Source organism: Nannobrachium achirus (assembly GCF_963921795.1).
Source record: "Nannobrachium achirus genome assembly, chromosome: 10".
Lineage (NCBI taxonomy): Eukaryota > Metazoa > Chordata > Actinopteri > Myctophiformes > Myctophidae > Nannobrachium > Nannobrachium achirus.
The window spans coordinates 54,849,713-54,876,315 of NC_137819.1; the positions used below are offsets into that span (position 1 = coordinate 54,849,713).

Consider the following 26,603-nt stretch of genomic DNA (forward strand, 5'->3'; position numbering starts at 1 on the left):
TACTCCATCTCTCTTGAGTAATCCTTTTGTATTTGAACCTTGAAAAGCTTAAAATACAAAATAATTACTTAAAAGCACCAGGAGCCATCTACGTTGAGAGATGGTGTAGTGGTCTAGACATTTCACTCCCGGTGCAGAGCTTCTGTGTTCAAATCTCATTCCTCCTATGTTGCTATTTTACTTTTACATTTCTTTCAAGGTTAAAATACAAAAGAGTTAGTCAAAAGCACTAGAACAGGGGTCCTCAATAGGCGGACCGCGGTCCATGTCCGGACCCAGGCGCACCTCTGTCCGGACCGCGGCACATTTCTGAGAAATCTCTGCACAGTTGTATCTGACGATCGGACGGACTGTGTGTGATGTGTGTTTGTTTGTGTGTGCGTGGGTGTGTATGTGCTCATTCGCTCAAACACATACACAGGCTCACAAGACACACCCCTACGCCAATTTGCAAGCCCACAAAGCGTCGCGGGTGCAACGTGCTGTGGGCTTGTAGATCAAAGGTTTTCCTTCCCTCCGACTCAGTCTGCTCTCCATGCTGCTCCCTCCTCCCCTCCCCTCCCCTCCCCTCTCCACACACTCATGCCGCTCGCTGCCTGAAAGAGTTGCTAAAACCTCTTGGAAACCATTGCTCCCACTGGATTAATAACTTAGAGATCTTCTACCTTTGGCTGTTCAATTGGAGAGGACAACAGCAACACATTAATATCCACGATGTAAGGCTCCAACTGCTTGCATTAGACGAGAAATGGTCGCGAAACTCGCGATGCGTGATCATGCGTCTTTAACAATGTGATGTGTCGTCGCATTCGCATATTATTGCCAGCTATCCTAGGCTGTGTTAGGTTAATAACTATGACTCGTTGACCCTGATTTGACTGGCCATTTGACATAGGCAATCAGCACAGTATGGCTTGTGCAGTACGTGTGTCAACTGAATGTCAAGTAATCCTCTCCCCCTCACGCTAAGTTCCACTTTATTTTCCATTCTGAACGACAAGCCTAATATTGCATTTATGCTCTTTAGTTTCCAATAATTAAACTATAAGCCAGTGTTTTATTGCTACACAATAAATGTAAATAATGTAGCCTACTCTACATGCATAAATAATTATCCATTCATCCATCCATCCATCTTCAACCGCTTATCCAGCATCGGGTAGCAGGGGTAACAGTTCCAACTGAGATTTCCAAAGTTTCAAATAATAATAATAATAATAATTAAAATAAACAATTCTAATGATTATAATAAACATATACATACAGTACATACTGTATAAATGTATCCGCCTTATTTCGCCTTCGCCTTTTTTTTCCGGACCCGGACCTGTTTCAAAAAAATATTTCTGGACCTTCAAGATTTGTATTTGAGGACCCCTGCACTAGAAAATGCATCTAGTGGTCTAAAAATCAGAGTTCTCGTACAGATCATTGTTGTTGCTTTTCAAGGTTAAAATACAAAAGAACTATTCAAAGCACCAGGTAAAGTCTGTTGTGGGAGATGGTGTAGTGGTTTAAACATCAGACTCTGAATGCAGAGGTCACATGTTCAAATCCATTCCTGTAGTGCTTTGACCTTTTCAAGGCTAAAATAGAAGAGAACAACTCAAAAGCACCAGGAGATACCTGTTGAGGGCCCAAAGGTGCCTTGGCTCAATGGTATGGTCGCTTGATTGGTTGTCCCTGTTACAGGCAGGTTTCAGACAGGTTCAAGTCCCATGCCCAAGGTACACGGGGGACCATCGTGGATTGGTGTCCCTCCCCCTGTTTCCTGAGAGCTAAAGGTGGGGGGGTTATATCTGAAAGAACTCTGTCCAACAGAACTTTTACAGATTTTTTTTTTTTACCTATATGCCTTGAGAAGGCCTTGAGAACACTGGAAGAATTTGAGAAAATTGAGACAATTTTAGCCTTAAAAAGGTCAATGCACTCCAGAGATGGACTGTAGGTTGAGTGGGATTTGAACATGGAACCTCTTAGCTGAGAGTCTAAGCATTAGACCATTAGGCCACCTCTCACTGTAAACATGTTCTGGCGCTTTTGAGCACTTATCGTGTTAGAGCAGCAATTAGTAGGATGACTGGGTTTTGAACACAGAACCTCTGAATCTAAAGTCTAATCTTTAGACCACTACACCATCTCCAACCTAAAAAACATCAGGTGCTTTTGAGTAATTATTTTGTACTTTACCCATGAAAATGTCAAAGTAAAACAGCAATGTAGGAGGATTGAGATTTCTTACATGGAACTCCTTGCAACAACACTGTTCTAAGGTCAACCGCACCAAAGCAACTCCTTGCAACTGCCATGATGGTTTCATGATGTTGCAAATCATTGGTGTCAGGGCATAACGAGTTAGCCTGTTTCCTGGGACAACTAATACATATTTAAACGCAGCCTACTGGCTTGTGGTTTCATCTCTAAAGTGAGTCCCATCAAGGCGAAACACCGGAGAAAAGTGAGTCCCAAAATCCCCAAAAGTGAGTCCCAAAATCAAGGCGAAACACCTGGAAAAAAGTGAGTCCCATCAAGGTGAAACACCCGGAGAAAAGTGAGTCACAAAATTCCCAAAAAAGTGAGTCCCAAAATCAAGGCGAAACACCGGGAAAGAAGTGAGTTCCATCAAGGCGAAACACCCGGAGAAAAGTGAGTCCCATCAAGGCGAAACACCTAGAAAAAAGGGAGTCCCATCAAGGCGAAACACCCGGAGAAAAGTGAGTTCCATGAAGGCGAAACACCTGGAGAAAAGTGAGTCCCAAAATCCCCCAAAAAGTGAGTCCCAAGATCAAGACGAAACACCTGGAAAAAAGTGAGTCCCATCAAGGCGAAACACCCAGAGAAAAGTGAGTCCCAAAATACCAAAAAAACACCCCAAAAAGTGAGCTCCAAAATCAAGGCAAAACACCTGGATAAAGGTGAGTCCCATCAAGACGAAACACCCGGAGAAAAGTGAGTCCCATCAAGGCGAAACACCCGGAGGAAAAAAAAAACTCATGCAAATGGTTGACAAGTTTTGCGAACTTTTGTCAACCGTGGGGGCAGTAGTGAGGAAAATAACTTCCTCTGCAAAAAGAGTGGAAAGATGCCGTTCTTCAACGTCCGGGGCTACTCAGTGAGTGTGGTTCATTCAGCCAAAATCCGTCTCACTTGCGTTTCGAATCGCTCTGTTCTGCAGCTCTGCTCTCGTGTGCTGCGAGGTGCAATACAGGCGGGCGGTCCCAACGGGAATGGAATTGGAGTGGAGGGCGGTTCGGCCCACACATAATGTAGAGGAACTATGCATTCCGACATAATTAACGTATGTGCTCTCTCACCCAAAACGTACACAAAATCAAACGTATGGAACTATAAACGGCCCTTTACTGGAGTCTCCGGCTTAGAAATGCAAGAAAAAAGAATCTCTATGAAATGAAAGGCTTCATGGGGTGTGTAATTGATAGAAAATACGTATTTTCAGGGGTGAACTACTCCTTTAAATGGTTAACGTCTTAATTATTTGGATTTTGGATTTGCCTTGTCATTTAAATGTGCTACACAAACTTGGCTTGCCTAAAGTTCTCCCACGCTTTCTGCTAAGGATTTTTTCAGTTTATTTACCCACTCTCATTATGTTCTCCTCTAGGCTCTACATGGAGAAGGAGAGTGGATGTGACAGTTGCTCTACCTTCCAGTTTATTGGGTTTCGAGGCGTTTCCCAGCTCCCACAGAACAACTATCCCTCTCGGCAAAAACAACAATCTCATTACGCTCAAAGACAACGGAGAGTGCAGTCGGGTATCCTGTGGGTTTTTAGATCAAGGGACTGCATTAGTGCATTAGTCAGTGGTGTTAAGTACACAAGTAAACAAGTACATTTACTCAAGTACTGTGCTCAAGTACGCTTTTGAGGTATTTGTTTACTTTAAAGTTATGTTTTATTTATTTTTTAACAAGTGCAATGAATTATGTTTTGTTACTATTGCCATGTCTGTAAATTGAGTGCCAAGGACTTCCAACTGAAACAAGACTGTAAAAGGCCTTATTTAAATGTGTAGGAACCAAAATGTGGTTTGCAAGAAACGGCCTCATGGTGGCACTAGAAGATGGGGGAAGATAGGGGCAACGGTGGCGGAGTGGGGGAAAAGTGTGACGTGACGAACAGACAGACTGACAGCCGGTGGAGGTTTTGATAGTAACTGCGACCTGACGGTACAAATACGGTGAGATTTTTCTCACCGTATTTTTTCTGGGTGTCTCTTGTTTGAATTCCAGGTAGTTTGCAACCCTAGCAGTCACTTTTCCCCGAGAAATAATTGCAAATGAGAGCTCTGTCATCTTGCTAGAAAAAGAAAAAGAAAAAAAAAATCATTTTCTGGAAATAAACCACAGTATGACAGCCAGAGAATGTGGCGCTGCGTGCTCCTGATCGCAGTCCAAACCCTTTCAGAAAAAGCCAATCATTTCAACATTTGTTCAGATGGAGTGGAGGAACATTTCCTTTTTCTATCAGTGGTCAGAAATAGTTTCCAGTGAGCTCAAAGTGAGTGTTTACAAGAACACAGGAGGATTCTGTTCATTTTGATCTTAGTCGAAGTCCACAATCAACAACTCAGGCACACATCACTTTAAAAGCTGCAGTCCGGTTCTTATTTTCATGACGAAAACGTCATTTGAAACAATCTGTATGGTGCGGACACTATGTTAATAAAATATAAAACCAGTACTGTACATCAGCAGTGGACTCCCAACTCTCTCTTCCATTGAGAAGACCCTGGTGTCGGTAGGGTTGCGAACTACCTGCAATTCTAACGAAATTAATGACTGGACATCCCTGAGAAATATGGGATGCCCAGAAAAAGATACAATTTCACTGTATAGAAACAGTTTTTGTTTTATATTAAATTAACCATTTGAACCCCAGCATTCATATTATGGGGAGAACATCACGACGTCACATGGCAACGAGAGCTCTGTCAGAAAAAAGCTGTCCAAGTACAGGGATAACATATATACTAACATATTATATATTATACATATAATATAAGGTATATGAGCTGTTCAACATGAACATGAAGAGTGTCCCTTACCAGTTCAATAAGTACGTGTTTTAGTTTACAAATAATTACGTATTTCAAGTGACGGTTGAAACACCCACCCTTTTTTCTGCCTTTGTATTTACGTGCTTTTTCTGCTTTTGAAATTGATATTATCCTAGATAAAGTACTATGTTCTATCCGTCTGTCTTTCAATGTTATATGAGATACTTAAAGTTAGTCCAGGCGTTTCGGGCAGTATTTTGATGTAATCGTGCACTTTATGACACATGCCATATGGAACATTTTTGGCTATAGGGGCATCGCAGATTTGTCTTGGGAAACTTGTGGGAGCCAATTAAAGTTGGGCTCTCATAGACCTTACTATAGAGTAAAATAATACAAAAAATACATATGCTTTAAGTAGCATGTAAGGGGTCAAACTAGGTGTTTTGGGGGATTCTGAATCCAATGCAAACATTTGTTTTGCAGGAAAAACATTCCTTGGGCTAAAAACGTCAAACGGACCCCATAAAACTATGGTTTAGTGATGAGTCATCACTTTTCAAAGTTTTGTGGCGGCCGTTTCTCGGAAAGGAATGTTTTTCGTGCAAAACAAATGCTTGCATTAGATTCAGAATCCCGAATAACACCTAGTTTGACCCCTCACATGCTACTTAAAGCATATTTATTTTTTGTATTATTTTACTCTATAGTAAAGTCTATGAGAGCAACTTTGATTGGCTCCCACACGTTTCCCAAGACAAATCTGCGATGCCCCTATAGCCAAAAATGTTCCATATGGCATGTTCTAACTGTGTGCCAAATTTCATGCTTCTTTCATAAAGTGCACAATGTTTGCCTGAAACGCTCGGACTAAGTGTGGTTCCTGTGGAAATAAGCCTCGGCTTTCTAGGATCTCCTTTTAGTTGACCTTGTACCAGTGATTTGTACTGTCATGAAACTGTACTTGTTCTATTTCAATCTTCTAATAAATTCTTCAATCAATCAAAAAAATCTTTGCCCCAAATTTGGATTCCAGTGTTAACATGGTTAATTCTGATCCTCTTCCAAAACATACAACATATAACGTTTATTTCCAAAAAGACATTCTGACATTCTAGTTTCCCAAGCCAATTACAGTAGGCCTATGTATGGATCCAGCCAGAAGAAAATGGCAGAGAGACAATCGCTGGAAGGGAGGGAGAGAGAGAGAGAGAGAGAGAGAGAGAGAGAGAGAGGGAGAGAGAGAGAGAGAGAGAGAGAGAGAGAGAGAGAGAGAGTAGATTGAAGCCAACCAGGACTTTAATGTCTGAAACCTCACGTCTTACTGTACATGAGGGCTTCCTGAGGATCAAAGCTTTGTGTGTGTGTGTGTGTGTGTGTGTGTGTGTGTGTGTGTGTGTGTGTGTGTGTGTGTGTGTGTGTGTGTGTGTGTGCGCGCGCGCGTGCGTGCGTGTGAGTGTGTGTGTGTGTGTGTGTGAGAGAGAGAGAGTCTGAGAGAGAGAGAGAGAGACAGAGAGAGAGTCACACTGACACTATAAAAGTCTCGGTTGAATTTCCAAACTGAAATTATACATTTTTTATCAGTCACCCTTTCCTTTGGCAGCTTGAAAGAATCTGCAATGATTTAAAATGTTTTAAATCATTAATATTAATTGCCGTATTTTTGTTGTATACTTTTTCAACATTGTTATAACTAGCCTGGTAGCTTTGTCAATATCTATTTATTAGGTTTGGCTCTTTGTTGGAGGGGGCAGCACAACACTACTGCATGCAGGCACGCTGAGCCATTTCCAAAAAGAAATTGAGATTTTTTTTCAACTTGGTCAAGTTTTTTTTAAATATTTCTTCTTTAAATAAATCTTTATTCAAAAGTCATGACATACAAGACAGACAGTGAAAGACAGAAAATACTTTTCACTGGTCTTGAACCGCCAACCTTGGGTTCTCAAGGCAAAGTTTTTCCTCTGTGCTATAGAGCCATACAATAAGTGTTTCGCCATTGCATGGCAGGCACACTTAACAAGGGCCTCGCATATTGTATTGTAGTGTAAGAACTCACAGAATACCTCCCAGTCCCAATGTGTTCTCTGGTGCTGAGAGTACATGCTAAAAGAAATGACCACCAGCCTTTGTAGAAATGTCACGTTTCATTGGGTTTTATAGGCTGTGGTGTTCTTTCCAGCACAAGCTCCTGACCATCATACACTGGGAAGTGTTAGATATTTTCATTTTTTTTGCATTCTCCTCACAACATAATGATATTAATAACGTTAACTATTTGGTAGAGTCCCCTTTAATTCTCTCACTCCAATTAATTCTCTCTTGTCTCACTTCTCATCTCACAGATGGATACGTGAGATGTTGTGAATGTTGAATCATACGAACGCAAAGAGCATCTTCGTGTTCTGCTCAGTAGGGTGTCCTCACCACTCCACAGGGGTGGGGTAATTACTGTACAGAACAGGATTGGCAACAGCTTGGGGCAGTTTGCCATCACCGCTATGGCCTTCAAGTTAATCACACGCCTTTAGAAACCACTGACAGTGAACCCTGACTGGGATATTTAGACTACGATTCTACCATCACCACAGGCACAGGGGGGAGGCCTCGGCCGTAGTCGAAACAACAGAATAAAAAGAAAAGAATTCGAGCACAAATCTGCAGTTAACAAGTTGAGTGATTGAACATCTCCGGAATCATAAACGGCTACATGCAAAAGACAGAGGAACGCAGCGACATGTGAATGATGATCTCCTGGTGTCAAGTCTGTCAATAAGACAATGGCTCACACAAAGTTCTGCCTACTTCGCCGCTGCTCGTTTCTCTTCCGTCACTCCTTACACTCTGAGCCCTAGCTGCACATTCATCATTACTGATGTATGGCGGTGGCTGGGAAGGGAAGGGCTGGGATTTATGAACGTGGATTAGGATGGATTGTAGAGGGCTCTAAGGGGGGAGCAGGGCTTTGCAGTGTTCAGATCTACAGCTCTGCCCTGGCCCTCATGGGGAGAAGGGTGGTCACAGGAGGCCACAGTTTGGAAAGATATCTGTACGAGGACTCGGAGAGTGAGGCGATCCAAATTCCAACTTTCCGAGGGGTGAAAAATGCAGAAATTGACGCTAGTTTAATCCCCCAGTAATCCTGAGTGTTGAAGAGGGAACATAAAATCGGAAATACTGTGTGTGTGTGTGTGTGTGTGTGTGTGTGTGTGTGTGTGTGTGTGTGTGTGTGTGTGTGTGTGTGTGTGTGCGCGCGCGAGAGAGTGAAAGGTTTTTTAGTTGATACACATCTGATCCCTGAAGCAGACATGCCGACGTGATAAAAGGCTATTAAGGGAGATTTAATTGGCTTAGATGATTATGATTGTATTAATTACTTTGAGGAAAATCTAGAGAGGTGGAGATATGCCCTGGAAAGGTTGAGGAGTGAAAGTTAGCAGCAAGACAGAATACATAACGTGTGTGAAAGAGAGGAACCCATGTGGAACAGTGAGGTTACAGGGAGTAGAGGTAAAGAAGGTGGAGGATTCTTTAGGGTCAACATCCCAGAGCAATGGAGAGCATGTAGTAAAAAGTACAATATATTTACTTTGTTCTGAGTATGAAAAATGGAACTACTCAAGTAAAGTAAAAGTACTTCAAAATTGTACTTAACACCTTGACGTCCGAAATAGAATGGTGGTTGGTAGATTAGCCGTGACATTTCTATTATTGTATTGTGATCTGAGACATAATATTATGTTTATAAACATGACCCCGCAGCCCCTCCATCTTGAACAGCGCCGCTGTTTTTTCTTTTTTTTTCCCCCCCAGGCCAGTAACTCACCATGATTTTCTCGATTTCCGTTGGGATAGAATGGGGGTTTTGGCCGATCGTCGATGTCCCCGTGCGTTTCGCGTGCGCGATCCTTTCACGTAAATGTCCCCGCAAATAGTCCATGTGTGACTGAAGAACAGAACTGAAAAGTTTCGCTAGCATATAGCCCCAAGCATGGCTGCTGTAGGAGCTCGAGTGTGCAGACAGCAAACGGATGGCTGGGAGTAGCCTTGGAGAAGGAGAGGCGCTGACATCACCTCTGCTTCATGCACGGTCTGCATGAGCTATCAGTGCACGAGTGGTGACTAGGGAAGGTTAGACGATCGCCGATTTTCGGATCAAAAGCTTTTATTCCGGTTTTAAAGACAAAGTCCGGGAATGTACGACGTGGCTGAGAGTCCCTGGGGGGATGTGCGATATAGTACGGTTTTAACATTAAGGGGCTCCCCGTGGCTTAGAAGGTGTTAAGTACAGTAATTGAGTAAAAGTAGTTAGTTACTATGCACCACTGGGTAAATATATAATCAATGTCATTATTAGCTTGACAGTTGCACAGTGTTGGCAGAGATGTAAACTACTGAGTGTATTCTTTCACGTTTTGGCTTTTTGTTTTGTTTTGTAAGATATATGTTTTCACATCAATTCAAAAGTTTTCTGAATTTTAGTCTCCTTGAGCTTTAATATTCATGTGGAAATAAAGTTTATTCAACTCAAGACTCAATACCTGAACTATATACGGTACCACAGTAACAGAGATAGCATTGCAAATCTATTCCTGTAGTTGCCCTTTTCACATCCAAGCCTTTGTGACAGGAACTCAATGAACTCTGGCCCATATACCTGACAGCTCCAAAAGATAGGTTTCATAGCTCCATAATAGCTTTTTATACTCCCTGATGAACTCAGATTATAAGAAGCTGCTTTTGTAAATAGTAATAATATGTGTCTCTTGCCGACAAGGTGCCGACGGTGCAGTGAAGAGCCACCTTTAGTAGCCTAATCTCACAAGTCACTGAAGTCTCATGAGGACAATGTGGACACAGTGGAGTAAAAAAATAAGACTGCATTGCAGAACCAATCCAAAGTCTTTAGGGCAGTTCTTCATACTGGAGCGGTGACATTATTGGTTTTCAAAGCAGTCGGGGTAGGGTTGTTGTCGTTCTCGCCGCTGTTCTAGTAACTACCTTGTGTTTATGCTGCTATTGCTGCTAATGCTGCTATTTGTCCCTAAGCGACTGCAAAATATTGCTGCTATTTGTTTAAAAAAGCCTTTTTCCTGTATGCTGTATACTGTGTAACAAGTACAGTATATATAACGAACGACGCAATGTGACATAGCTCTGTTTACACAATGCTGTACCCCCTCCAACTTCATACGTTCCCCATTTTCAACAGTTTTTATGATATTTTGACACTTGCTTTTGGCTAAGTAAAAGTTAACGGATTTTCACTAAAAAAATTCAGATTTACTATCTTGCGTTCCCAACCCCCGAAAATGCTGTTGTCGTCTGAACGGAAGGCATATCTGACATTTCATTTAGTATTTCTCGTGGAAACGGCGTCGTCTGAACGCCGCCTTAGATGACTTGTTGGAAAATAGGGCCCCTCATTTATATTACATTTCGCAGACATGTTCTTGGTCCACATTAACATGTTTGAGCAAAAATCCCAAAGTGTGGTTTGCCTTGGTTTATGAGGGTGCTGGCTGTCACATAATTTTTTGTTTGGAGTTGTATGCAATTTGCATTGCAAGTTGTACGTGGGAGGATACAGTCTTGGCTGCCTTCCCTGATGAGAACATTCAATTGGTTATGTTCATTCAATAACGTCTCCAGAACATTAATAGCACACAGTATATGTATTAAAGTGTAGAAATGGGTATCTGTTGAAAACGTAATTTCATTAGTTTAAATGGAGCCATTCTGAAAGGAAGTATGTTAATGCTTGGCTCTTAAAGCCTCCCGCTAATGGATGTTGTTGCCACATAAGAGAAGGATGTGTGGGTGAGTGAACCGAAAGACCCAGTGTAATTAGAACTGGAAATGCAAGTTGAGCTGAGATCCATTCAAGTGTTTAGCAGCAGTACTTAATTGTTGAGCTCATCAACATTACTGCAAATTAGGAAAATGCAGGACACGAAGCCTTAGGATGGAACATCACAATTTAGGCATTTACAGAAGCTCCTATTCAGTGTAGAGGGAGACAGAAGTGAGCTCCTACGTAGAAGATTTCTTTGGCTGTATCTTGTGGCATTTTCGTCATGAGCATCATATCAGCCAAGGCAATATGGCACCTTAACTCCTGTATCAGGATACCTCTCACATCGTAACTCCTGTATCAGGGATGTGTAATTATGTATCACACCGTGACTCCTGTATTAGGATACTGTACATATCGTACAGTATCACAAGTCACTGTATGACTGTCAACACCTAGCTGAACATGACACTTTGTTTACTATAAACAGCAGTGGGTGTATAACACAATAGGGAAATGTCCTTGTGAGCTTATCTGCAACTGCCTCAGGGCAGACATTTGACAGAGAGCTCAATCAGCGCCTCACAGACAGCATGCAACAGGAGAGAAGACTATTTACGCATCATGAGTCACCACAGAAGACAAGACTCAGTGGGCAGGTGTTCTCCTGGCTTGCATCAGCTTTGTCCTCCTGGTTGATTTAATCTTCAAAGTTGGTGAACTCTGCTTCACCCTCCTGCTCCACTCATGCAGATCCTTTGCCTGGCGTTGCCAGCCTCTATCACACACTTCGTTTTGGGAAGAGAGTCTGGGATTTCAGGAAGAGTTTTCATTTCTGGGGTTTGCCCCAAACCACGTGCCCCAAGCTTACAGAAACCACGTGCCCCAAGCATACAACCTTGATTGGCCAACCCTTGAAGCTGGTTGAGGAAATAGAATCTCAATGGATCGGTGCCAGACCGTACTACAACACCACTACCGCCAGGGGGTGTTGTTGTGTTCGGTCTGGTTTATTAACCAGGCAAGCAGATCCTGGCTCTTTGATAGTGGGAGAAGCTACTCTACGATGTTACGATGTAAGAATGGAGCGGTTTCATGCAGGTAGAGGATTTCTGCAAAAAAAAAACAAAAAAAAAACGCTACATTCTTATTGAAATGCATTGGCGGATTCCACTCTAGGTATTTTGGTGTGGCTGTAGCCTAACAGAGTATTTCTACATTGCAGTACTAATACTTTTACTTAAGTAAAACATTTGAGTACTTTTTACACCACTGACTCGACTTTTACTTGGTCACAGCAAAGTATGTTTACTCCATGACATTTATTTGAGAACTATGGATGCATTGAGCTTGAACTGTAGATCTGCTATTTTCAAAAGACTTGTATCTATTTGAAAAGGGACATTCTGCCTAATATGAGTAGGCTACTTTTACTTTTGGTACATTTTGATACCAATACTTTTGTAGTCTACTTTTACTCAAGTAACTGCTGCTGATTAACTAATTATCAACGGTTTTATTTACAGGAATGGCTCTCACCCTCTCCCTCTCTCGAGCGGCAATGCATCAGTCTGCGAAAATGGGTTTTGTTTTCTTCGTGCCATGTTGTAGAACGTTTGTATTAGGGATTGTGCTGTTTACTTGTCCTTGTGTGGTGTGTAGTACACTGAAACAGCAGTGATTGCGAGTTCTGCCCCTGCCGACCCCCCCTCCTCTCTCTTTCTCTCTCTCTCTCTTTCTCTGTTGAAATTTGATCTTGCCGTGAGGATTTTTGCGTCAAACCACTTCCAGGCAAAATTAAAATATAAAATGTTGTTTTGTACAACTGTACATCGTGCAAGTACAGTAACTTCAGGGGAAGCAGCTAGGATCCTAGATAAAAAACTGAGCGATTTGTGTGCATAAGGTGGAGTCTGTACATGCAGTGCTGTGAGAGCCCACTTCTTTTATGCATTACTGTGACTCCATGAGCTCCGTGATCCATTACTGTGGCAAGTCAGTCTCGTAACGTAACAATGCAAGTAAGTGTTAATGTGCTATCCATTACAGACTAGATTGGGGAGAACTGCTTATAATTCAAATATAACTCTCTCTCTCGCTCTCTCTCTCTCTCTCTCTCTCTCTCTCTCTCTCTCTCTCTCTCTCTCTCTCTCTCCGCTCAGTAGTCAACTCTATGCTGTAAATGCAAAACGCTAGTATTAGTCATGTCCTTAAAACCACTGGTTCCGGGGAGCCCCAGAGGTCCTTGATTGGGTTCCAGGGGGTCCCGACTTGACAAAAAATAAATACAGCAGAAGGATCAACTTGTTTGTTTCACCGTCTGTTTTGGATTTGGATATTAATAGTTGGACAATATCGGATGGAATAACTTCTCTTATGGGGGTCATTGGCACCCAATCTTTTCAAATGGGGGTCTGCGTACAAATACCACATTAATCAATATCCTAGTTTCTGACAAAATAAAAGAAATGCTGAATATTTAGATTATGTGTCATATCGAATTGAACTCTTTTGTTTTTCTGGTACTGTGCTTTATATCAGGCACTCGCACATTGAGAATAAGAATTATTCTTGCCAAGAAATTACCATTCATGATGTATTTTAATTCAATAGTTTAATAATTAATCAGGGTACTGTGACATTTCCCAGATCCTCCCTCTAGTTATCAGAAAAAAAATATTCACGAGAACATTTATATAAATTAAACTATATAACGTATCTCTTAGCAAAATGCACCCCTGCGTGTCCCGATGAAGCAGTCGATTTGACACATGGCCCAAGTGCATGCCACCAAAACTGAGGGAGTAGTGCGGCAAAACAGAGGCGTCAGTTCAGCAAAAGCTAGGGTATGGCAAAGATGGGAGTCCTCATGGAAAAGAGGCATTATAATAATTATAATAATTTATTTATTAGTCAGACACATTGCTGTAATTTGAAATTTGTTCTCCACCTTTGACCCATCTCTTGGAGCAGTGAGCTGCAGCCGTGCCGCGCTCAGGAATCAGTAATGGTGATCAGCCCCCCCAATCCAACCCTTGATGCTGAGGGCCAAGCAGGGAGGCATTGGGTCCCATTTTTACAGTCTTAGGTATGACCCGGCCAGGGAATCGAACCCCCGACCTCCCAGTCTCAGGGCAGACACTCTAACCACAAGGCCACTGAGCTGGTTAGATTTTGTATAACACGGTTCTATAGTGAAAATAGCAGATCTACATGCTCACAACGCCTCGCAGCATGTAGATGGGCTATTTTCACAATGTCTGAAAAAAACGAGTTTTGTCAGTTTTTTACACAGGTTTCTACGGTTTCTTGGGCTGGATATGGCAGCCTGCAACGGTTGTTCAAGTGCAGCTAAACTTAGCATGCTAGTAAACGTGCCACAATATACAATAATGCATTGCACCTGTGCAGCTGACCTGCGGAACCTGGGAATATACTATTTTGTCAAGCTGGGGAGAATACAAGTGTGGAGAATATAATTATAATACCTTGTTAAAGTGACCATTTTGTAAAATGTTGTATTTGTAGTTATTTTACTGTAATTTAACAACATAATAACCAGCGCAGATAGACAAAGAGACATTCATGGATTTATATGCAGGGGCAACCAGACTAATAATAACTAAATAACGAAATGATAGCTTATTTCTTCTTTTCTCTTTTTTCTCTCTTTTTTTTTTTTTGATGTGGGTCAATTAAAATGAATGGCATTGGAAACGTTTTCATCTGCGGGCTTTAGCTAAATTGGAGTTGAAGAGCAAAACTTTGGAGAGGAATCAAAGTAGAACACGTAATTATGCAAAAGATACTGTAAATACAGTCCATTCACCATATTGCATATTTTAAGCACAGTATAGGCCTACAGTACATCTGGGAGAGCATGGCATGGATGTTACAGTACATATGTTGCCGTAGAAGACACGGTGCATCAGCCGCAGAGCAGAGATAGTGAATAATGGGATATTCATGTGAAAGCAGTGGGAGCGTGTAGTTGTCCCAGAGCCATCTCCTCTGTCTCTGTCACCGTGATGTATTATCAGATCCACCCAGACTTTCCATGGGAGACGTCACATCTGCATAATCTGGCTTCTTTCAGATGTAAAGCAACATAAGTAATGTATGTCGAACCCACTGTTCCATGTGAATGTGAATTCGTGTGAATTCTGCACTTGTCTTCCTTTCCCTCTATGGTAGTTCTGTTATTAGAGAGAGACGCTTCAGTGTCATTTTGGCTATGGAATGGTCTGTTAGCTGCACTACAGTCATAACCCTTCTGTGAGCACAACCTTCCAAGCTATTAACCGCGTGCACGAACAGACATAACCATTTAAATGAGGTATTTCACTTTCAAACACTTTTAAGTAACGTCTACTCTGGCTTTTGTGTGCATCACGATATTTAGATATATGATATTAATTTGATCACACGTCCCCCTCCTGAATATGCCCAATCGACTTAAACTCCATATTAACCATGGAGTTTAAGTCGATTATTAAATACATGTCTTCTTCTAATGCATGATGAGCCATTTTTCAATTCGTTATTTCAGTAGGCCTATGTTAAAGGAGCTATAGTCCACTTTTTCTTGAAAAACAGACGCTAAAATAAAAAGAATGTTTCGAAAATATTTTATAAAAAATATTAAGCTTCATATATGTGTTTCTATTCTTAAAGCTATACTGTGTAAGTTGCTCAACTAGTGGTCAGTAGCAGTAGAGCAAATCGCGGTCGCGTCTGCTTTTTTCGGCCGTTTTTCGCCGCGGACCGGGCCTTCAGACCACAGCGTCCGCCTCGCCTCGCCGAGACGCATCCATCGAGGTCTCTCGTGTCCCTCTACGAGCAGCGGTTGGGGAGTTACATGCTAGACTCCTAGACCAGTGTAAACACTGCAGTGTACTTCCTGAAGAGCCCAGCAGTGTATGATCTGCGCTGTGATTGGCCGGTAGTGTACCATGTGTTTATGATCCGCGATATGATTGGCCAACGTATACACAACGTATACAGATGATGCAGATGACGTCATTTTGCTGCGAAATTCTCCCCCCCTCACGGCTCATAGAAAACATATAAAGAGAAGGCTTTAGAAGCTGAAATTAACGGAGTGGGGGTTCTAAAACTTTAGCGATTTAACAGTTAGGACAATTTTAAGATTTGTTTTATAAAAAAAGTTACATGGTATAACTTTAAATGACCACAAAAAGTATAAAATAATGGTAAAATTATCATTTTGGTCATTGTCGGGCCGACTTTGTTTACATCGGATGTAAACATTGTTTTTTCAAGAAAAAGTTGACTATAGCTCCTTTAATATTTTCAGTAATGTAATGTTGCATCAAGACCATGAATGAAATGCATGCTTGTTGTGACCTTGTTGATCTGGTATTTTCACTATTGTTTTTTGTTTTATTTTTTATGTTTGAATAATTGTGAACAGTTGTGGACCTTTTTTAACGTTCATACATCTTCACCTATACTGACAGGCCATGTTTAAAGTGGTTATGAGGCTGTTATTGGGAGGAGATACCAGCATTCACTGATAATATCGGTGATAGGTCAAAAGCATGGAGCTGCTAATGTACAAATGACTAGAATGATACAAACGGACGTGTCGTGTTTCAACCCAGCCATCAGCGTTGACCATCAGCCATCACCAGCAAATGATGGTTGCTGATGATGGCTGATACCGAACACTGATCAGCATTTCAGCCATCATTCGCAAACACTGATCTGATGGACGATGATGGACGCTGATGACGACTGTTCGCCTGAAACTAGTCCGTTTTGGAGGGGTTCTTTTTAAGCCTGAAACCCAAAAGAGAAATTTGTTGTCTCCCCGGAACCTGAACTTACAAAAACACATCAAGAAATAACCACTGGAACTAAGCCCTCTTAAAAAAATGTGAAAATAGCACATCTGAAATGTCACAATGCCTTTGAAAAATCTTTCTAAATCTCTGAATGAAATGAAACAGGAAATGTAAAAAAAGAAAATTAATTTGTGTTTTTCTGTGCTCCTCATCCTTTTGATTGCGACCGCCAGGTCGCAGTTACTATCAAAACCTCCGTCAGTCTGTCTGTCTGTCAGTCAGTCTGTCTGTCACACGTCACATCACACTTTTGCCCTACTCATATCTCCGCCCCTATCCATGCCAAACTTTGCACACACACTCCACCATGAGGCCGATTCTTGCAAAACTCTAGCGCCGCCACCATGAGGCCGATTCTCGCAAAACACATTTTTGGACACTGCTCCTACAGATTTTGCCCTAAAATCACGCAAAGCGGTACACAGTATCTCTAAAGTCATGGCATCAACATGGATCTGTCCCATTTCCCATATTCCCTCCTGATTGGCTACCATTGCCTTCTAAGGTTTGTGTATGCGACCTGACCGACCTGGCCACTTATCTCCCGATTTAGGGAGTCTTAAGCCCCTATCAGAGTCGGTACCGCGGTGAAGAGCTATCCACCGCGGTGTAGTCTTTTTGAGTCATAAAACTACAACGTTACGTCATGCCTTGCGGTGAAGAGCTTTCCACCGCGAGTACCGACACATCTCTCTGTTGTTACTTTCAGACAGATAGGCTCTTCACCCCGTTCACTGATTGGTCGACCTGGACCAGTCAGTCACGGTGAATAGGACTTCACCGTGACTGACTATGATGGCCTCCACTTATTTTCTGACTTGAGGTGGAAAGCTTTCCACCTAAAATTTGCAGTGGATAGCTCTTCACCCTGGACTCTGATAGAGGCTTTACTGGTAGATACAGTATGTACAAATACATGTTCATTTATACGCATTTGAGGCATCAAATCCTCTTTTGGGGAAACACCGCATCATCCATGCAGTGCTAGAACCCAAGAGCCGTGAACAGGCAGAGTAAACACAAGCGATGGGGTTAAACTCACCCTCTCCTCCTCCTCTCTGAGGTCCGGCATGGTGCTGACGCATATCGTCACCGCCGTGATGGCCACGAACAGCACCGACAGGCAGGCGAAGACCTTGCCGGGGACGCCCGAGTGGGGGTTCTCCACCATGTCCCTGAGGTGCCGCATGCAGGTGGCCGTGCGCGTCTCGTCCTCCGCGCCCTGCTCCCCCTGCTCCTCTGTGGGCTGCGGCGAGGCGGCGTCGGCCTCCTCGTCCTCCAGCCGCTGCTGCTCCTTGTACTCCTCCTGCCTGAAGCGCAGCTTCCTCAGGCAGCACCACTCCAGCTTGTTCTCCTCCACGCCCCAGTACAGCAGCTCCTCCTGGAAGGAGCGGGTGGGGGGCAAAAAATGGAAAAATACCATGTCACAATGTTTTTCCAAGTGGTATATCATGCTACACATCTTGTCACGATTCTTTTTCGTGTTGGTTTTTAATAGTTATTTTTCAAGTTACAACCACCCACAAGGTAACAAAAACTTTATTTCGATATTTACTCAGGTGGAGCCCGGATTCGAACTGGGAACCCTTCGTGCTCTAATGACGGTTTCTCTACCCCTGAGCTATGCCGGCCCTTTATGTAACTCTGACAGTATACAAATGAAACCAAATGGACCCGTCAGAGTTAAGGGGAGACCTTGACATTTTAAAGTTTGAGAACTACGGATTTAGACCAAAATGCAGTTAAATAAATTCTGCAATCTTTGTATTAACAATTCAACAGGATTTTTTATTAGGCTCCCTCATTGTATCACGATATATACGATATCTCTGAAAAGGCATATCACGGAGACATCGTATCGTCTCAACGACATTTATCACCATATCGCCCTGCATCTCCTCTGTCTCTGTCAACATACCTGGAAGTAGGGCTGTCACGATATGACATTTTACATGACGATTAATTGTCACTCAAATAATTGGCGATTAACGATCTAATTGTGTTTTTGTCGTTGATAATTACATTTCTGTTTGGCTTTTAGGCTTTGAAGTTGTACATGGTAGATATGACACATAACCTAAATATACAAAGAAATTACTGACATATTTGACAACTTACCACTTAAAAAATAACTTTGATAGTGGAAATAGCCGATCTACAAGCTCACATTATGACGATTATGACAAAATAATTGCGATAATGTCAAATAATCACGATTAGACGATTGTGTAATAATTGTGACAGCCCTACCTGGAAGGAGAGCGCGCACATCTCGCGCAGCAAGCGCAGCTTGCCCGCCGCCAGGAAGGTGACGATGGTGCGGAAGGCCGAGGGGCTGCGGTCGAAGAAGTACTCGTTGCGCGCGCCGTCGTAGTCGTCGCACACGTCCATGATCTCCTGCTCGCTGCTGCAGCCGCGCAGCTTCCCCAGCCGCGTCATGGGGAAGTCGTCCAGCGTGGACCAGGGGATGCGGTACTTGATGCCCCCCACGTTGATGATGGCCGCCCCGTCCGCCACGGCCCCCAGCTCCTCCCCATCCTGCTGCTGCTGCTGCTGCTGCTGCTGGGGGGGGACAGGGACGTGCAGAGAATGTTAGAGGGGCAGGGGATGACATTTCCAAAAGGGCCTTGATACCACACTAAAAAATCAAACCTCGGTTCGAAGTGAAGCGGTGAATTTTTATTCTATGTGTTCTAGAACTGTGAAATCTGTGTTCTAGATCTATACATTCTGTGTTCTAGATCTATACTTTCTATGTGCTTTAGTTCTATATTTTTATGAATTCTGAATGAATTAATGATTTTGTCTGGAGGGCCAAATTGTCATGTGAAGCTTGACCAATCCTCAATTCTGGACGCACGGGACATGACACGGACACGGGACTCCTTGGAAGCCTTTGAGACAGACTGTACGGGACAGAAAAAGCCACTCCTTGGAAGCGGCTTTTACCACTTCAAAAACTAAGCATTAAAAAAGCAATACTGGAGATGTGGTGTATTTAGTATTTCTACACAGAGAGGGCAATTCTTTTAACATAAGATGCTGCATTCAAGTTCAGGGGGGTTTGGACAAGGCAATTCTTGAATGCTGCCTTCAAGTATGGCATATGGAAAGAGGGATTTAGCATTTCTTTCACCCGAGTAAAAACTGCATTCATGGTCTGGAGAGGGCACTTTTTACAGACAGATAAAAGGGCAGGGGCTCAAGCCCCCTTTGATGTCTATGGTGCCGGCTACACGGAGCTGGATATTTCTGAAGCTAGACATTTTTTTGTGCGGTTGGGGCTTGCAGCCACACAAAGCTGGATTTTTTGGGCGCAAAGCTGGATATTTTTGAAGCCGGATAAATAAGTGGAGACATTGAAAAATATCCGATTCACTGGATCCGTGTAGACATGGAACCCGGATATCTCTGAAGACTTTACTGTGTGTGTGCTTGTCCCCCTAGTGGAGGTCTGGGGACTCCGATTATTTTAGACCTAGATATCTTTGTCGTGTGGACCTAGATATTTTTCTATGTGGATATCTGAAAAACCGGGACATATGAAAAATCCAGCTTCGTCTGGCCTAGGCCTATGTGTGCACGTGCCTGGTGGTGGTGGAGCAGGAGCTGGGCGCGCTTGTAGAACACGCCCTTCTTGACGCTCTCCTCCTGGGCGTTCCCCACGGGGTTGAAGTGGAAGGTGGTGAACTGGTGCTCGGTGCTGCCGGCCAGGAAGGCCACCTCCTGGTACATCCCTGCGTCTTTGTGGTGGGTGGGGGGTCGGCCGGACCCCCGTCCTCCGGCGGGCTGCAAGGGGAGGTGGCGGCGGCGGCTTCACGGGGTGTGCGCGAGGCGGCCCGGACCGCGACACCCATTCAGCAGCACGGCAGGAGGTCTCTGCGGGAGAGGAGAGGAAATGATTCAGAGCAGGGGCGTAGCCAGGATTTACCCACTGGCTAGGCCTGGCACAATGTGGGTGGGCACAGCTGCGAGCGAGTACATCGGCTATTTTAAAATAGCAAACATTGAAATATTTACAGGGACAAAATACAGTCACTTGTCATGGAAGTGGACTTCTCAAGCAATATGGAGACGTTTTCATTTTAGAAATTGCTTCATAATTGACTGAGCTATGGTCAAGTCAAACTGTGCTGTCTTTCTTTGCTTCCTACATAGCCACACACCGCTGCGTCGCGTTGTGCATCGCGCTGCGAATTTTTTAGTCATTTTTGGGTGGGCAGAAAAACAAAATGGGTGGGCCTAGTCTTATCCAGTCCTATCCAGGCTACGCCCCTGATTCAGAGCATTCTCACAATGCTGGGTGACAGGCAAGTTGGGACAGGATTTGCCCCATGCTGCTGCACCCATTTGACACAAACAGACTCCCCTGAGTTAGATATTGACATGACAGGATGGACCGTGTGCCGTCGCATGTTCTTAGTTCTCACGGTGTGCCTGCCTCGTTTTAAAATGGACATGTGTCAGCCTATAATGATTTGGTGTGAAAACGAAACCTCTGCATTCCCCAGTGGGCGGGACAACCGAGAGCGTTAAATAATGGCAGGGGGCACGAGTGGTCAGATTTTGCCTCAACTCGTCACCATAGTGCGACATGAGAGTGAAGGGACGTGCTGGGCCCCTGATTCAGCCCGGGAAAAAGAGTTGTAGAGGCCCTCATTCAGGCTCATTGCACGCTATAGAGAGAGATCTCTAGTAGCAGCTGCTACTCAAAGATTTGCCATTTCAGATCATGACAAGTGACAAGCCAGTGGGCCAATTACATGAGTTATATTTTGTCGTTGTCGGGTGTCCAAAACAATTTGTTTTGTATTTATCATTTAAAAAATTATTTAAACTAGTGAAAACAGCCGATCTACAAGCACACAGCGCCTCGCGGTGCGAGGCATTCTGTGCTTGTAGATCTGCTGTTTTCACTACTTTTGTGCAACGGCCTTGTATGATGAAGCAGGGCTTTGCTTTGCGAAAAAAATGTACAAATTTGAAACTTGGAGATACAAGGTTTCTGCCCGACAGTGACGATGTACTTTGTTGGCCGCCCAGCCCCCAAAATGGAACAACATTTTATTTGTATTTTTTTCCTAATGGCCGGCCTGGACCGGCCGGGAATGAACCAGCCGTTCGGGAGTTGTCCCGCTTTTCCCAATGGCCAGCACGTCCCGGTGAGAGTGGGAATATGTATGATTAGCTGCATGCGAGATCATTAAAATATCTCACTGACTGAATTTCAAAACATGCCAAGGTTAATCTATCAACTCAGACATGAATGGATGAACACGAACAGATAAACAATACCTCAGTGACTCATGCATGACAGTTTGCATTCTTTCTGGGCAACTGTCAAAATAGTTTCAAAATACCTTCGCTGAGGTTTAATTGTGAATGAAACTCAGAGTAAGGCAAATTGATGTCAGTTTGTAGCCTGAGCCTCAGGTGGGGGAGTTAATTATGTTGTTTTCCTACTTAACGCATCACCAGACGCTGGAATTAAGCCATTTAATGTGTTGTTTTGCAAAGTTTAGTCATTTGAAGTAAACTCATGGCAATTAATTAGACAGTGCGGACCTCTAATCAAAGCACCAAGGAGTTTCAAAGTTGGTACTCATTTTACAAAACAGAAATCCTCATATTTGGCAGTTAATTTATGTTAAAGAGCCATGAAACACAAAATCACTTTTTCTATAAATATATATTATATAAATGAGTCACTTTGTGGATTTAGAGCTTTCTGCTGTCTCTGTTTTTTAGCCATGGCTTGTTGTCTCGTTGTCTCGTTCAGAGCCGAAACCACCGTGTTTACATGCCGTGGCAAGCTTGTAGATCTGCTATTTTTCGTGCATGTGGACGTTGTGTCACCACACACACACACACACACACACACACACACACACACACACACACACACACACACACACACACACACACACACACACACACACACTACACATTCTGCTCCGGTTGTCCCCGCGGTAAACAGTCCAGAGCTGGAGAAAGTTAACCATGGATAAAAGCTCAGACAGCTTGTTTGTAATACACATTTCTACTGGTTATACAACATGGAGTTGCCGAATCTTTATACTTTTTACCCCTCCAATGGCTGGTTTTAAAATTTGTTTCCGAAATGCAAACAGCAACAAGTGCGGACAGCTTCTCTCTGAGTTATTTACTCCCCCCCTCCCCCCGGCCCCACAACAGCAGATAACCAGGGAGCGTGTCGCTGTTACTACTGTACATGTCATCTTTTCGACACCTGACTCTAACCCTCACCCTAACCTTAACCTCCGTGGAGTGAGTCGCTAACCCTCCGGTCGAAATGATCGCAAAAGCGAGATTTCCCCGATAACCACGCCTACATTTTAGATTTCTTTTCATATTCTGAAATCTGATAAAACAAATAAAGAGGCGGGGTTTCTCATCCATTCAAGTCTAGCAAGATAAACTAAAAGAACAGCAGTACAAACTGCATTCCAGTTTACTGACACTGAACATTGAGAGACCCAAACTTACCAATATTGTGAAGATGCTGTTGGACTGTAATAACAAACAAAAAAAGATGACTCAACTCAACACAAAATGCTGTTGGCATATATTTTACATTATTGATTTGTTTAAATTCAGTGTATTGACGTTGTACCAGCTGTTTTTAAAAGTGTTTGAAGTATTGATTGGGTGTGACTCGGGTGTCCCTCCCTGCATTACTGCCAGCAGCCAAAATCCTTTCAGTGGCATCATTAGTTTAAACTCTGTTGCAGGGACGTGCAGAGAATGCTAGAGAGGCAGGGGCTGACATTTCTAAAAGGGCCTTTTGGTGGAAATGTCGAAAATAGCCGACCTCCAAGCTCACAACGCGTCGCGCTGCGACGTCTTGTGAGCTTGGAGGTCGGCTATTTTCGGTGCTTGATACCACACAGAACTAAGCATAATCAAGTGAATACTGGCGATGTGGCGTACAGCATGGATTTCTACAGAGAGGGCAATTCTTTCAATATCTGATGCTCCATTCAAGTTCAGGAGAGTTTGGAGGCAATTGAATGCTGCCTTCAGGTATGGCATTTCACCATAGTAAAAACTGCATTCATGGTCTGTTGAGGGACAGATAAAAGGGCAGGGGCTCAAGCCCACCTTGATGTCTCCAGCATGTGAGCACGTGCCTGCTCTGTCGTACAACGGCACTGCACACCAAACATACCGGTAGCAAATCTACAAACTCACAACATGAACCTGTAGATCTTCTATTTTCACCATGTGACACGACCATACGAAGAAGAAAAGCATAACAGAGTACCGACAAGAGAACTGCCTAATGACACAACATGCTATTGCTATACCCTGAACAATGTGTGGTACAAGACTTGACATGAAATGATGAAAAGGGACATTATTTCACCTCAGGATGTGATTTGGTATGGTGACAGACAGGGAAAACAACGAGAGAGTGAGACAGGTGCAGATGGAGTGGAAGAGAAAAAGGCTGGAAGAACGATGGGAAAAAAAAAAGGTCAGTGTGTGTGTGTGTGTGTGTGCGCGCGCGCGCGCGCGCGTGTGTGTGAGAGAGAGAGAGTTTGTGTGTGTGTTTGCGTGCATGAGAGAGAGAAGAGCAAGACCAAGAGGGGTGGTTGTGAGTCAGAAAGAAAGAAATGATCAGTGAAATGGTGGGAATATGTGACAGACAGAGAGAGAGAGAGAGAGAGAGAGAGAGAGAGAGAGAGAAAGGGAGAGGCGGGTTGAGTAACTGTGAATGTATTTACACCACTCAGTTCTGCAAGCCAGGCACAACAGGTCTTGTAGAAACCTGGGTGATTTCAATCTGGTTAAATGCTATAACCCATTTTATTGACTGTTGACTGCTTTAACTATTGAAAAATAGCAGATATACAAGCTCGCCGCGCTGCGAGCTTGTAGATCTGCTATTTTTGAAAAATCATGAAAGTTAGACGTTTGACCCGATTCTATAAGTGTCTTTTGAATCCTTCTAAGGTTTTTTGAAAAACCTGTGTTTCTATGTCAGCAATCTGGCTATAGCCATCATCAAAGAAAAGGTCCTTTTCACTTAACTGGAGCTCAGTTAGTCTGTTCTTGAGAGACTTCTATGTCAGTGGTTCTCAAACTTTTTCATTTGAAGTACCCCCAAAATGATATGTATTTGGCAACGGACCCCCATCTCAAAATATTTAGTTCCAGGGACCACCCAGAAGCAAAATTTGAGTTACAAATGTTCTAATGCTTTAAAAATACATATATTCAAAGATTTGCACACATTTTCACGACTTTTTCAAAAATAGCAGATCTACAAGCTCGCAGCGCGGCACTCGGTGCCGCGCTGTGAGCTTGTATATCTGCTATTTTTCACTGGTTAAAGCATTCAATTCAACTAAATGGGATAAAAACCCATCCGCTCCCCTGACCTCTGTGAACAGGCTTAGTGAGGCTCTCCCCGTATCTCTTCGTATGACAAGTTACGCCACAGCAAACAAGATCTTCACATCTTCAAGAGCTCCAAATCAAATTAGACTTTCTCTCTGAAGCCTGCATTCTCCATATCTGCCGTGACATTTCTGTGTTTTATTCAACATGGGCACACTGGCAACCTCCCCCCAAACACACATCAGAGGGAAATTCTGATTGGTGAAACACATTGGCATGAGCAGGCTCCCCCCAGGGGAGGCGTATTGGATTTGAAGCACTGCGCGACCGCTGCAAGGATGCTTGTGGCAGAGATTCCCAAAAGTGGGATCCGGGGACCCCCACGGGTCCTTGAGGGAGCTCCAGGGGGTTGCCCAGCCAAATGATGTTTAAACAAAAGCCCTATTTAGTTTAGACGTATACAGCATTCAACAAGTGAGCTTGTAGATAAGTTACTTAAAATGTAAATGGTGCATTTATATAGCGCTTTTATCCAAAGCGCTTTACAGAGATTGTGCATTACACATCCACCCATTCACGTACACATTCAAACACCGGTGGCGGAGGAAACCATGCAAGGCACCAACCTACTCACCGGGAGCAATTAGGGGTTCAGAGTTCGATATTTACTCAGGGGGAGCCCGGATTCAAACTGGGAACCCTTCGGGAAACCTTCGTGCACTAATAACGGTTTCTCTACCCCTGAGCTATGCCGCCCCCCTATGTGTTCCCTATGTGTTCTGCCATCAGAGTCTCTGGCACAAAATATTTACAAATAGGGGTCCTTGAATGGAGGGCTAGCAAAAATAGCTGATCATTTTTATTAAGATTTTGAACAATTTTGAAATAATGCCCAAAAGAGGGACATCAGATTGAAAGTGGTTCAAGTGACAAACCTTGAACCCTTGCATCCCTATTCTGTGGGTGAATGTTCGACAAAAATATCAGATCTACAAGCTCCACAACACATCGCACCATGATGCATTGTGAGCTTGTCGATTATTGTTTTGTTCTTCTACCCTTTACAGTTGGGACAGTGCTCGCCACTTTAAAAACCTGTAGCTTATGGGCACTCCTCACAACATGGCCTCTCTCCATCCAGTTGTGAGCTTGTAGTTCGGCTATTTTCATTACTTGATAACACACTAAACTAAGCATACAAAAGGCAATACTGGGGATGTGGGGTAACGGCATGGATTTCTACACAGAGAAGGCAATTCTTTCAACATAAGATGATACATTGAAGTTCAGGAGAGTTTGGACAAGGCAATTCTCTTGAATGCTGCCTTCAGGTATGGCATGGAAAGAGAGCATTTTAATTTCTTTCACCATAGTTAAAAACTGCATTCATGGTCTGGAGAGGGCACTTTTTTACAGACTGTTAAAAGGGCAGGGGCTCAAGCCCCCTTTCATGTCTATGTGTGCCCCCCCTCCATCCATAGTAATAACAGGGTTTGTGGTACAGTGAGGCTAGTCATTCTGAGATCCACCAAAGCCTCCAGGGGAGGCTAGTGATTGGGA

General features: G+C 43.3%; 1 protein-coding gene across 1 annotated transcript in view; it reads right to left on the reverse strand.

Annotated features, from left to right (window-relative positions):
• The window catches only part of kcng2 (potassium voltage-gated channel, subfamily G, member 2), a gene marked incomplete at both ends in the record, with an annotated part of 30,315 nt that extends 9,901 nt beyond the window's left edge, over window positions 1–20,414 (reverse strand). Inside the window, 3 exons of the mRNA XM_080734987.1 lie at window positions 17,722–18,060; window positions 18,930–19,238; window positions 20,268–20,414. Of these exons, the coding sequence (XP_080591113.1) occupies window positions 17,722–18,060; window positions 18,930–19,238; window positions 20,268–20,414 (795 nt within the window). The remainder of the gene's footprint in view (window positions 1–17,721; window positions 18,061–18,929; window positions 19,239–20,267) is intronic.
• Window positions 20,415–26,603: the final 6,189 nt, after the last annotated feature.